This window comes from Sprattus sprattus (genome assembly GCF_963457725.1).
Source record: "Sprattus sprattus genome assembly, chromosome: 6".
In the NCBI taxonomy this organism is placed as follows: domain Eukaryota; kingdom Metazoa; phylum Chordata; class Actinopteri; order Clupeiformes; family Clupeidae; genus Sprattus; species Sprattus sprattus.
In genome coordinates this window covers 3,562,061-3,575,850 of record NC_137925.1, presented here as the reverse complement: position 1 = coordinate 3,575,850, position 13,790 = coordinate 3,562,061, and the positions used below count along the sequence as shown (strand labels likewise).

The following is a 13,790-nucleotide window of genomic DNA, read 5'->3' as shown; positions in this document are numbered from 1 at the left end:
CCCTGAGCTTGGGCTACACAATGATGAGAGCAATTCTATAGTACCCCCTTTCACACACACACACACACACACACACACACAGCTCCCCCTTCTTTTCAGGAGCGTGCAGGTTCAGTCTTTTGCGAACGGGGAAACACGATCCCATAGTCAGCGTTCGGAGCAGATCCTGGGCTCTATCTGAGAGAGCTGAATGATGCTGGAGTGTGGTTGTGAGGCCGTCTCTCTTTCTCTCTCTCTCTCTCTCTCTCTCTCTCTCTCTCTCTTTATCTCTCTCCTTTGCTTGTGCACAGTGCCGGAATGGAATTACACTTTTTAAAAAATTGCAGGGGCGAACTTCATAATCCAGACTCATTTCTCAGTGCGCAGTGAGCGGACAGACGTCTGAAAGCCTACCCTGGCGCAGCTCGGCAGAGATGAATGAAGCGCTGGGCGAGTGCCATACTTCTCAGCAGCTAAAACACAGATAGCGAATGAGGCTGGAAATCAACAGGCCCAGATGAAACTCCACAAGGAGGCTTATGCTCAGAAACAAAGACCCCTGACACACATAAACAGCCAGAGTAATATCACAGAGAACGAGGGCGAGCGCAAGAGAGAGAAATGAAGACTTCCTATTGTTTTACCATGTAATTTATGTGAAAAGAGGAATATTCCCACAACTGAACTTCAACACAACTATGTGAAAAAGATTGTTAGAGAGAAAACAGACCATCAGTTTTGTGTGTGTGTGTGTGTTTGTGTGTGTGTGTGTGTGTGTGTGTGTGTGTGTGTTTCTGTGTGTGTGTGTGTGTGTGTGTGTGTGTGTATGTGTGGGCATGTGTTTTCAGTTTTTGTCCCCCAAAGTACCATTTGTAGCTCAAGGAGCATAGAGCTCCTGACAGGGTTTCGAAATGCGTCTGAACTCAAACTTGACTTTGTTGAGAAAATCAGTAAGGGAATCTGTAAATGACCTTTGCCCTTGCAGTATAGATCCGCTATAGACAAAACTGTCCACCTTGTTCCGCTGCTCAGGTAAGAGCTGCCCTCCTCTTTCATGTTTCCTGTCTCTAATCCATATCTCCTTCAACCGCCACCAGGAGGAAGAGATGTGGCCCTGTTTACTTGTTTTGGTCATTATTGAACTACCTCAGCACATATAATCCATAACGTCCATAACAAGCCAAATTGAAATGTCACGATCCATTTTTCGTTTGTTTGCAAATGTCAACTAGATGGGAGTGAACTGAACTCCGGAGAGGGGCGTTATCACCTCCATCACCATCTCACAGCTCCGTTGTCGGGGAACACACACACACACACACACACACACACACACACACAGACACACACACACACACACACACACACTGCCCAGGCACTGTATGCTGCTTTCAGATCATGGCAGTCCTGCCGGTTAGTGCCAACACCAAAATCCCTACAGTGTGTGTGGGTTTGTGCCTGTAAGTTTGTGTGTGTGCATGTGTGTTCGTGATTATATGTGTGTGAACATGAGTGTGAACGTGAGTGCATGGATTTGTGACTATGTATGAGTATATATATTTGTGTTTGTCTGTTCGTTCATGAATTGTGACTATGTGTATGTATTTTGTGTTTCTGTCTGGTTTTTTCCACAGTGTTACCCAATGGATGGCCATCAGGACTCTTGGGTCCAGCGGATTGGACACAAAGTTGGCCGTGTTGTGGCAAACCTCATGTCCTCCAATACTCTGCTCCGTTACCTGCTGGCCCCTTGCGCCGGTCCATAGCCAACTCCGTTTGTGGGTATTTTCATAAAATCCGATTTGGGGATGGCTGCGTTGCAGTGAAAGGCATGATTGAGGTGGGGAGAGGGGGCACTGCAGAGAAGAGGAGGAGGATTGTTGCCTGTTCTACAGGAGCATGTGATCTGTATCAGCGAGGCGTAATTGAATTGAGTTTGAAGGGAGTCTCTCTCACATGGTGTCTAACGACTGGGTACCGATGAGGAATAATTAGGCATCAGTCTGTTTTGTAAGAAGCCTTTTATAACCACTTTGGCAAAGAAATGTGAAGCTGCCCATAAAGTAAACTAGAAGGGTGTTGGTGTGTGTGTGTGAGTCTGTGTTTCTCTGTGTGTGTGTGTGTGTGTGTGTCAGTGTTAGTGTGAGGTCTAAATACTTGACAAGAGTGTATGCTCTTAAAGTCACGTTTAGGTCATTTTTATTCTTTTACACCCCCAAATAAAATGTCTTCCTAACCCCTTGTGCTCCGCACACCTGCAGAACAGCAGATAGAGAAAAATGTCGTTTTTTTCCCCTCCCTCCGTCCAGTTTTCAAAGGCGGTCTGAGCGTATGATTGATGAGTAGCTACCGCTTCTGGATCATTGCCACCTCAAGGGCATGGTTGTGCATGTCTTGGTCATAATACCATCAATATGTGAAGCTGACTCCAGGGGGAAAGCATGAGAGAGGTTGTGCCCCATCACACACACACACACACACACACACACACACAGACATATACATACACACACACTTGCTTAATTCCTGGGATAAAAGCTTTCATTTGCGCCCTGGTTTTTAGGAAATTATGGGAATTTAGTCTCCGACGTCAGTGGCCAGAGGCCAGAGCCCCAACCTCGCCAGCTATGCAGCTCGCGTTCAGGCTCATCCAAGTTTTGACAGTCTCCTCTTACCCCTCAATCGTAACGGCCCGAAGAATTTACTCTCCCGTAACCTGATTATTTGGAACGAATGAATCTGGCTCGACCTCATCAATTAATTAAATTCACCATGGGTATGTGAAAACCGATATCAACCACCATGGTCCCGCTATTGATTGTATCGTGAAATATGGAAGCTTCTTTTGGATCAATATGGAACCCATTAAGAGAGAGAAAGGCAGTAGTTCCCTTGCAACAACACAATGGGTATCGATAACCAGTGCACTTCACCCTTGAGTTATCCCACGGCCTAATATACAGCTAATACCAAACATTATGCTAACCTTCGTTAGGCTAACACTTCTCCATTCAAATACATTCTTCATCTTAACTCAATCTTAATTCAATCATCTGATTTTCATTAAGTGAGCCTTTGGAAAGCATCAAAGTAATGCATAATGTGCGCACTAACAGCAACTCCCTCGACTCCTCCCTCATATTCTCGCAGTGCATCAGCAATTTTTGTGGTAGGCTATTGACTGTTTTGTTCTCAGGAATAAACGTAAAAGGCCCCGTGGCATGGCGGTAGGAAAGATTTAATAAAATCCACAAATACTGTATGCAATGGGGGCTTCCAGGCAGCAGGAAAAGAGCGAGAGGGAGAGAGAGAAAGAGAGGGAGAGAGAGAAAGAGAGAGGGAGAGAAGAAGCAGATCAACCTACCTGCCTAGAGGCTGTGCGCGTAGCGGCATGTTGTTTTCACGGATACATTCCGAGCGGCGCGTTGCCACAGGCGACCTATCAGTCCTCATTCATACACAGTGTACTTCATCAGCTCCACTATTCATGCTAAGACCGTTTTCTTTTTTTCCAGTGGCCCTCGTCTGGAAGCCTAAAAAAGAGGCAGATTCTCTCCATTTCATGGCACCAGAAGCTTCTCATTGAGCTCGGAATAAGGAATGTAGCCAACGTATAAACTCCAATCAAGGGTAAACTCAGATTTGGGTAAAGATCTCTTAAGAGGCGTAAGATTTTGTTCTCCAATTACGAAGAAAGGGCCTGACAGTCAAAGAAGATGGCAGATACAGCACCTCATAAAGGAAAGCGGTAATGAAAAGCGCCATGCCTTCTTCATCTATTGCAAAATCTTGCTTGATAATTTTTCCCATTTCACCGCGACCAAAGACAACACGTGTTAAAAACAGCATTTGATATTAAAGCACTCCAGCCCTTAGGGTATAGGGGAATGCTACTGCAATTCTGTAAACTTGGGAAATTAAACTCAAATTCAATTAAAGTTTTAAAAGGGGGCCACACAGAAGGGTGTAATTGAAATAAATTTCGCTCATTTACTGAGCTGAACTGAACTGACCAAACACCGTGCTCAGGTTAATGCTGCAGTGCCTCACATATTATTGGTGGCTAACTGTTCTACCTGTCAGAGGGGAAAAATTACCCAAGGCTGTGTTTCCCATTAAGGCGGTACTGTAGCTTAGAAAAAAAGTTTAGTAAAAAAAAAAATAAGAAAAACCTCAAAGAGAGCTAGTTCAATAGGCCAAACACACAGCCAAGTCTAGCAGACACAAAAGCGGACAAGGTTAGCTGAAATTGCGGTGGACCCGTACAGCAACTCTCCCATTTACACACGCTCCATGTGAGAATGTGAAATCATATAATGCATGGGCATGAACCTGGCGGCTCTGACTAATGTATTCCAAAAGACACATCTGTGCGGAGAGAGAGACTCATGGGGAAGGTCTCTGAATGAGCTCTGTTCTCGCCCAGAGAGAAGAGAAGGGGGGGAGAGGAGAGGAGGAGAAATGATAGAGAGACGGGGGAAGGAAGAGTGGAGACTGAGAGAGGTAGACAGAAAGGGAGCCAGAGAGAGAGAGAGAGAGAGAGAGGCGTTAAGGGAGAGAGAAAGATAGCATGGGAGTGGCGGCGAGAGGAGAGTTAGCCTTGGCTGGGCCCGCAGTGTGATTTGGCAAGTGCCTTGGCAGCCGCCGCAGCAGCGTTTGGGCGTGACGATGGAGCTGCTCTTTGTCACCGGATGCCTGCCATGTTTGGAGCTGGCAGCTGCTGATCTCAGCCGTGAACATGTGTGAGGCACGCAGGCGCTCCAGCTGCGCCCTCACTTCAACCCCTCCACCCCGGCGACACGCAGCAACCTGGGGGATGGTCACATGATGACCCTGGCACTATAGGGAGATCTGTCCCCCTCTCTCTCTCACTCTGCCAGGGCCCGCAGGCCCTCCACCCCGACAACACACAGCAACCTGGGGGATGGTCACATGACTCTGGCACTATAGGGTGATTTGTCCCCCTCTATCTCTCACTCTGCCAGGAGTGCCCTAGGAGGGTTGGTGGTGTGTGCTCACGGGAGGGTGGACACGTGTCCCGACCTGGAAGAACGCTATCAGCTTTAGGTGTAGCCATCTCGACACCCGGACTCACAAACAGTGAGGTGAATGGAGGTGAAGTTGGGGTGAGGGGCTGCAGTCAAGGCCAGAGTATGTTACATGAATTTTATGTTTGGCTCACTTCATGCGTCGCATAGTTTGGCTTTCTTGAAGCTACTGATTATGTGAAATTAGGGGGGAAATTCCATCAAATTTTTATAATTGGAGATAAAGTGCATTACCTGCGTAATAGTTTGGCGCCCCTCTTTGAGACACAAGCTCCTGGAACATTTCATTCCTCCAGGAAATGGAATTCAATACATTAACCATCGCATTTTACCCTGGCTGTGTTCATAGCTTACATGCTTTCCGGGACACATGAATTTTATTATTGACTCACTCCAGTCCAGCTGCATCAGGGCCTCTGGTGAAACCTTACAGAACAGCTCCAGTCGAACGTTTCAAGCAAGCAACTCAATCTCTATTTGCATCTGTTGTAGAAATCCTATACATCACAAGTGTATGCAAACACGAAGATAGCAAGCGGGACTCCATGGGAAAACAAATATTTAATATTTATGAATGCGAAAAAGTCAGGTTGCCAAACTTGTTTTGTGGAACATCATCTGCAATTGAGTCCAGCTGCTCCTATAGTCGAGTCAAAAAAAGCTGCATTTGTGAGTGGCAAAAGTAAACGTTCATGTACCAGATACAAAGGGATGGAATCACACATGAAGAACGTACACCAGACAACATACTGTGTGGAAAAACAGGAGCTGGAGCTGAAGAGCCCCCAAAACACTATGTTGAATCCTGTTGAAGAGTGAGCGAGCGAGCGAGTACAAATGATGGGTTTGGGGCATGAAACAGAGCAGTTGTATAACTCGTTGTAGTGTCAATCCAGGGGCTGTGGTCACAACAGCAGGTAATGCATCCAGTCAAATTAAATCAAGTAGGACAGCTTGGTTCATTTTCATACAGGTCTGTTTATATCAGACAGCACACTAACGTGACTAACAGCTTTGTGCAACTAAAACATAATGTGATTTGTGGCATTTTGTCACATCATCCACTAGCTACCTTTCAGCTCCGGCTTATCACACATTCCTTGCCGTCCTTCAGAGAGTAATGTTTTTATTTTATTTTTACATTTTTTTCCCCAAGGGAAACATCATAATCATAAACAAAACTGAGAGGACCCAGCTTTGGGTCGCTAAGCTGTATTTGGCGGCGTTGGCTTCTCCCTCAGGCTCCGACTGATCTGATGTCCTCTTAGTGTCTGGCATGATTGACATCGGGGCGATTACGGTCGGGTCCCACCAGGACACACCGCCGCTGCATCTTGCAGCCCTGTCCACAAAACGAGCGATTAGCCGCCGAGCGGGAGAATGAAAGATGGCCGCCGGGATAAAGAATCACCAAGGAGGGCCTGGCTGTTACCCATAAGCCACCTTGGCTTAGGGGTGTGTGTGAGGGGGGGGGGGGGGCGTGGGGGGGTGGTGGTCAAGGGGTAGAGCAAAGAGATCGCTGCCTGTGAGCACCTTTGTGATTTATCCTCTGGTACAAAGGCCTTCTCTCTCCCATCACCGCACAGACCAAAGCCAGGGTCCTTTCAAAAAGTCTGGCTCACTGAATGGCTGCCACTGAAAGGAAGATTAAATTAAATCTCTGAATGCTGAAAGCTTTAGCCACATGATATAATGTGATCTGAGGCCCAGGTTACTCAGTTAGGAGAATGGAATTATACACGCTTGGTGATAATAAAATCTCTAAGTGCTGCATATAAAGAAAGAATTAATGGATATTGCTGTTGTCATTCACAGTGTTCATTTAGTCCCGGTGTCAAGGCATAGTGCTCATCACTGGGTGACTGCCAGAGGTGTGTGTTAGAGAGAAATGACACGTTAGGAGAAATCAGACTTTCTTTTCAGAGATGTGATATTAATTTATTGTCATAAAAAGTGAAAATGACTCAATAGATTTGGACTGCAGTGTTGTGGAGGGACAGAGTGTGATCTTTTACAAAAAACTTGTAATTCTCTGCATGCGAAGTCATTGTGCATCAACCTCTGAAAGTGTTTCTGTATTTGTCTTTTTTTGATCTACAATGATAAACAAAGCAAAAACAAATGAAACAAAAATGCAAGAATTTATACAAAATGTAATTTAAAAAGACAACTATTTACACAAACAATTGCCGATACAAAATCTTGACTTTATATTTGTTTCATAAACAGGGCTCAAGTGAAATTATGCTCTTAAAAACTTTCACCGTATCCACATATATACATGTGTCATTCTCCTTAGGTTTTTTTTTTGCCAGATTGTAATTGTAATAACAAACATCACAACTGCAAATCCACAACGAGTCAATGCTTTCAAAACAAACGAAACAAAAATACATATACAGAAAACACTGTGTTAGATTTGGACTCAATGTGTTTCAATGGTTCTACAGGGACCAGTTCTCCCTGACCCGTTTGCCCCTGTGCTGTAGAACTGTTCTACCTTCAGCGCTGAGTTCTCCCCAGGCGTGTTCGGAGAGAGAGAGAGGCCACGCAAGCATGTTGCCCCCGATAAGTGAACGATGCACGGAAAACTCACATTCGCACTCCACCTCAGAAGCCGGAGCAGCCAGCTGTCCTTATCTCACTCGGCTTACGCTCTCGGGAGAGAGGAGCCATCTCGCCTCGCCCTGTCAGGGCCTTGAATACAGCACTCCGCTAATTTATTGTCAGTTCCCCTCCTCCAAAAACAACTAACACAACCTCGCTGAGGGCTCTCCTCCTGAGCTGCCGTGCATGAGAATATGAAATCACGGAGCTTAGGAGCTGAAGTGGAAATTCAGATGACAAGGATAAGGTCTTAGTTACCTAGTAACCAGATGGTCATATTTAGGGCACATGAAAAGTGGAAGGAAGAAAAAAAAAAAACTCATTGGCAAAGAAACTTCCAACAACAGGCATGTGATTTTCATCACAAGCGCTTGAGTGCTGAAGAAATTAAAATGATTAAATCAAAAGAGTTTTTTCCCTCAGTCATAAGCAGTTTGCTCATAAAACGAGGCCTTTGAATAGGATTGTTGTTCTTGTAAGCCATGTCTGTCACAGATAAATGTGCTATTTTTTTTCACAATTAACACTCAAAAGATAAGATGTCAGACTACTGTAATTTCATTTTTTTTTCTTCCTCTGACGTCTTTTGTGTCTCGGAGACGTGCCAAACAACATTTTCCTCAACAATTCCTCGCCGTCGCCACAGTGCTTACACAGAAATTTGAGCAACTGTCAAAAGTGTCACTTCTTTCGTCTGACAGAAAAAAAGTTCCACTCACAGAGCTACTGGGTATATCCCAGGGGTCTAACTACCCCGAAACGCTCTCTGAACTGAACACACGTCGGCAGAAAAGGAGAATAGTAGGCTACTATTATCTATTATAAATACAACACAATTTTTTATTAAAAAGTATTCTTTAAAAAATAATCTTACATTTCACACAGGTATTAAATGTCAGCAAGCTACGAAGTCTTCTTTTTTTCTGAAGGGCTTTCTAAGGGGGAGTTGTTTTAACCCTGGTTTCAGGTTTTGGTTGGAGTGCAACGTGTCCTTTAACGAATGCTAATTTTCGATGTCATCTGTCATAACCAGCCCTACTGTGCTGAAATTTTAATGAATGGCGCCCATTAAGTCTGCCAGAAACTCCAGTTCTGGCTACCCATCAGGCTCCCTCTTTCCTCGTAAGGACAGGAGGTTGTAGCCATAGGGGCTTCAGGAGCCTACGCATTTCTCCCACCGCGTGCACGCCTGGGCTCGCATTCACACACACACACACACACACACACACACCACACACACACACACACACTCATACACACACACACACACACACACACACACACGCCTGGGCTCGCAGTCAGTAACACCTTGTGAAACGCAAGTCTCTGACTCATAAATACCATAGTGTGTCTAGGGGGTGGGGGGGAGTCTGGCCAAGCCTGCAAAAACCCAAAAAGACCTGTATGGTTTTGACTACGTGTGAGGGCACATGTGTCTCTGTGTGTGTGTGTGTGTGTGTGTGTGTGTGTGTGTGTGTGTGTGTGTGTGTGTGTGTGTGTGTGTGTGTGTGTGTGTGTGTGTGTGAGGGTTTGTTGAAATGTCCACAAATATAATGAGAAACCCCTGGTACAATTATCACAGGAAAAAAAAAGACATCCGAAAAACATTCAAGGAACAACAACATGAGAGATGATGGTACAAAATGAAGAGAAAGAAGTGAAATGTTTCACAATTAGATATCGCATACTTACAAAAAAAATAACCTAATACAACTGTTTGTCTTTTTTTTTCTTCTTCAAACTAATACTTTGTGAGGAAAAAGAGTGAGACCTTGAGAAACAGTAAGGCAATCACATCACAAGCGTGAGAAGGGTATAGATGCCTACAGTCAAGTCATCTAGCTGTGCCCTGTAACCTGAGCGTAGAGAGGGTCTGTGTTATGACGGGCAGCCTGCAACTTCACGGCTTTGTTTGATTTCAAGAGGAAGGGAGTGAAAAGAAAACTCAGTCTCTCTTCTCTTCTCTCTTCTGGTTCCTGTTCAGTACGCTGACTTGAGGCTGTTTTAGTGTTCCTTGTGTGTGTGTGTTTTTTCTTTTTTTTTTTTTTCAAAGCCTAACCCAGGAAGTGGTTTGCTTTTGTTCCAGGGGTTTTGAGTGGCATATGATGGACCTCTGGTGACTCTTTATGGTGTAACACCCCCCCTCTGCCCTCCTTACCCTCCAGAACAACCACCCACCCCTGCCCATCACAATGCTTGCCCCCCCCCCCCCCCCCCCCCCCAACCCCCCCCCAATCACCACACGTTATGCAGCTAGAAGACGAGGGCTAAGAGGCTTGGGCACCACACTTTTGGTGGAACAAGAGAGAACAAGAAATAGTTCAGAGATCTATCTCTCCCTTTGCTACTTCTCTCATCCAATTTCCCTTCCCTTTCCTGCCTCTGTTGTTCAGTTCAACCTTGCAGGTTCAAGGAGGGCAAGGCTGTTAAAAAAAAAAAAAAAACAAGCAAAAAAAACGACAACAACAAAGAAACAGCAAAAAAAAGATGTGTGGTTCACCAGAGGTCCTTGAGCAAACTTCAAAATGGCAAGTGTGTTTTCTCTCTCTCTCTCTCTCTCTCCTCTTCTTCCTTCCTCCTCCTGTATTTTCTTTATGTCCATCAAGGTTCCACACACAGGGCCACTTCCTCTGGCTGAATCGCTTCGCATCCCCAGTTTTGTCCTTCCTGGCCGCCCCCCGTGAACCCCCCCACCCACCCCCACCCAAACACACACACACACTCTTCATCACACCTTGTAGTAGATGTTGGCGGGGCTCTGCGGCGGCATCTCCTGGACGATGTAGACGGGGTGTCCGTAGTCGCCGCTCACCTTCTCGTAGTGCGGGCAGTAGTTGTTGTCTGTCCGTAGCGGGATGATGATGTCGCTGGGCTCGGAGCCGGCGCCCCCGACGCCCGCCGAGCCCTTGGGGCTGGCCAACGTGCTGAGCGTGAGCTGGCCGGGGCGCGGCTGAGACGGCTTGCGCCCGCGCTTGCGCACCTTGATGAGAAGGACCACCAGGAAGATGATGAGGATGAGGAAGATGACGCAGCCCGCGCCGATGGCCGAGAAGACGGCCACCTTGGAGCCCAGGAACCCCTCGCTGGTTCCACCGCCGCTGCTGCTACTGCTAGTGCTGCTACCTCCGCCTCCACCACCGCCACCGCCACCGCCACCGCCACCGCCACCGCCACCGGTCTTACGGTCCTGGTTGACCGAGTCTGACGAAAGAGGACAAATAAGAAAACTTAAAATCAGCACTTCAAAACTCATACTAGCACTACTACGGTCTTACGGTCTTGGTTAACCGAGTCTGACGAAAGAGGACAAAGAAGAAAACTTAAAATCAGCACTTCAAAGCTCATACTGGCACTACTACGGTCTTACGGTCTTGGTTAACCGAGTCTGACGAAAGAGGACAAATAAGAAAACTTAAAATCAGCACTTCAAAGCTCATACTGGCACTACTACGGTCTTACGGTCTTGGTTAACCGAGTCTGACGAAAGAGGACAAATAAGAAAACTTAAAATCAGCACTTCAAAACTCATACTAGCACTACTACGGTCTTACGGTCTTGGTTAACCGAGTCTGACGAAAGAGGACAAATAAGAAAACTTAAAATCAGCACTTCAAAACTCATACTGTCACCGCTGTGTGCAGAGGCATTCCCAGTACTGAGGAAACTTTAGGGAACTTTATTTGTAACTAGTTCCTAATAATACCCTCTGTAAGAATGGACAAATGACAGATAAGAAATCTTCAAATCTCATAGAAATAGAAAAAGCTTAAAATCAGCACTTTCAATCTAATCCCATTAGCATTACTGTTACCAGATGCATTTCCAATGCTGAGGAAACTTGTATAAAGTTGTATTTTGATCAGTATTAGTTTTCCATGGCAACAAACCGAATGACTGTGCAAAGACTAGAATGTCTCAAATGTACCGGACAAGAGCACAGGATTGATTTGGCCAGTCTGTACACACACACACACACACACACACACACACACACACACACACACACACACACACACACACACACACTCACTCACTAACACACACACACACACACACACACACACAGACTAACTAACACACACACACACACACACACACACACACACACACACACTCACTAACACACACACACACACACACACAGACTAACTAACACACACACACACACACACACACACACACACACACACACACACACACACACACACACACACTCACTAACACACACACACACACACACACACACACAGACTAACTAACACACACACACACACACACACACACACACACACACACACACACACACACACACACACACACACTCACTAACACACACACACACACACACACACACACAGACTAACTAACACACACACACACACACACACACACACACACACACACACACACACACACACACACACACACACACACTCACTAACACACACACACACACACACACAGACTAACTAACACACACACACACACACACACACACACATACACACTAACACACACACACACACACACACACACACACAGCTTGATATATGACAAACATTCACATCATTGCTTTTGAGGGAAGAGAAAATTGATCTTTTGGAAAAATAAAACCCACAGATATGTTTTGACGTGCAATAAAACCCTGTCAGCTGTAATATATGGCAGCTAATGTATGTAATGTATAATGCATGTTGCCAGATGCCTGCCGAGAGGCAGAGAGGATTCTCAGAACCGGTGCAATAAACACGGCCTGTCGATGTCTAATCCAATGTTCAGGTTCTCAAACGGGGTGGAGAAGGAGGGAAATAGGACTATATTACAAACCAAAATGTTGAAGAAGACAAAAACAAAACAAAAAAAAAGCCTTGGAACAAAATGAATCTGCAGGGAAGGCAGATTTCTCTCTTTCTCTTTTTCTCTTTTCCCCGTTGCACATCTGATTTTGTTTTATCCTCTCTCCTGGCCCTCGGCCTAGATGGACAGAGCCTTGACAAAAAAAATGACTATTCCAGTGACTGAAATGTGAGTGGAGGAGAAAAAAAATGCTTTTTTTTTTTTTTTTTATACGGCCAGAGAAGAGAGAGGGAATGCCAGAAGTTCCCCCTCTCCCTATCCCACTCATCTCCCCTCTCCCTATCCCACTCATCTCCCCCTCCCTATCCCACTCATCTCCCCCTCCCTATCCCACTCATCTCCCCTCTCCCTATCCCACTCATCTCCCCTCTCCCTATCCCACTCATCTCCCCCTCCCCTTCTCCCTCTGTGTCTCCTCTACAGCACACACAGCTCAGCACAGGGAGTTTAATGGCCTCTCATGACTCCATCACTGATTGGATCTGTTTGGATCTTGGGCTTGTGCTGAAAGAGCCTGCAGTGCACAAGGGTCTTGGGAGTGTCTGTGTGTGTTAATGTGTGTGTGTGTGTGTGTGTGTGTGTGTGTGTGTGTGTGTGTGTGTGTGTGTGTGTGTGTTAATGTGTGTGTGTGTGTGTGTGTGTGTGTGTGTGTTAATGTGTGTGTGTGTGTGTGTGTGTGTGTGTGTGTGTGTGTGTGTTAATGTGTGTGTTAATGTGTGTGTGTGTGTGTGTGTGTGTGTGTGTTAATGTGTGTGTGTGTGTGTGTGTGTGTGTGTGTGTATGTGTGTATGTGTGTGTGTTAATGTGTGTGTGTGTGTGTGTGTGTGTGTGTGTGTGTGTGTGTGTGTGTGTGTGTGTGTTAATGTGTGTGTGTGTATGTGTGTGAGTGTGTGTGTGTGGGTGTGTCTGAGTTCATTTAAGAGTTTATAAATCAACTTCTATTTCTACGTCTGTATACACTAATTCAGTCTGTCGGTCTGCATGTCTGTGTGTGTTTTTCGTGAGTTTCATTCTATTTAAGCACATCTGTGTGCACTAATTGAGTGCGTACATGAGTGTGTGTGTGTGTGTGTGTGTGAGTCTGTGTGTGCACTCCAGCTCTCTCACCAGTGTTGCCTGTGTCTGGCGATGCGTCTGCGTCTGCGTCTCGGCTGGCCGGGAGGGAGTCAGCGTCTGCCTCCAGCCCCGGGAGATCCGTCACCACTGGGTCCGGCAGGATGGCATTAGGGTCTGCCAGCCAAAACACAACGCAAGACAACACATCAACAACTCACACAAACAAACAAACAAGGCAATGAG

The 13,790-nt window shown here is 45.9% G+C and overlaps 1 protein-coding gene across 1 annotated transcript in view; it reads right to left on the bottom strand.

The window, feature by feature from the left end:
- Positions 1-10,362: 10,362 nt before the first annotated feature.
- LOC308366553 (ephrin-B1-like) overlaps positions 10,363-13,790 on the bottom strand; it is a gene marked incomplete at both ends in the record, with an annotated part of 46,989 nt that continues 43,561 nt past the window's right edge. Inside the window, 2 exons of the mRNA XM_080840270.1 lie at positions 10,363-10,835; positions 13,599-13,721. Coding sequence (XP_080696396.1) covers positions 10,363-10,835; positions 13,599-13,721 — 596 coding nt within the window. The remainder of the gene's footprint in view (positions 10,836-13,598; positions 13,722-13,790) is intronic.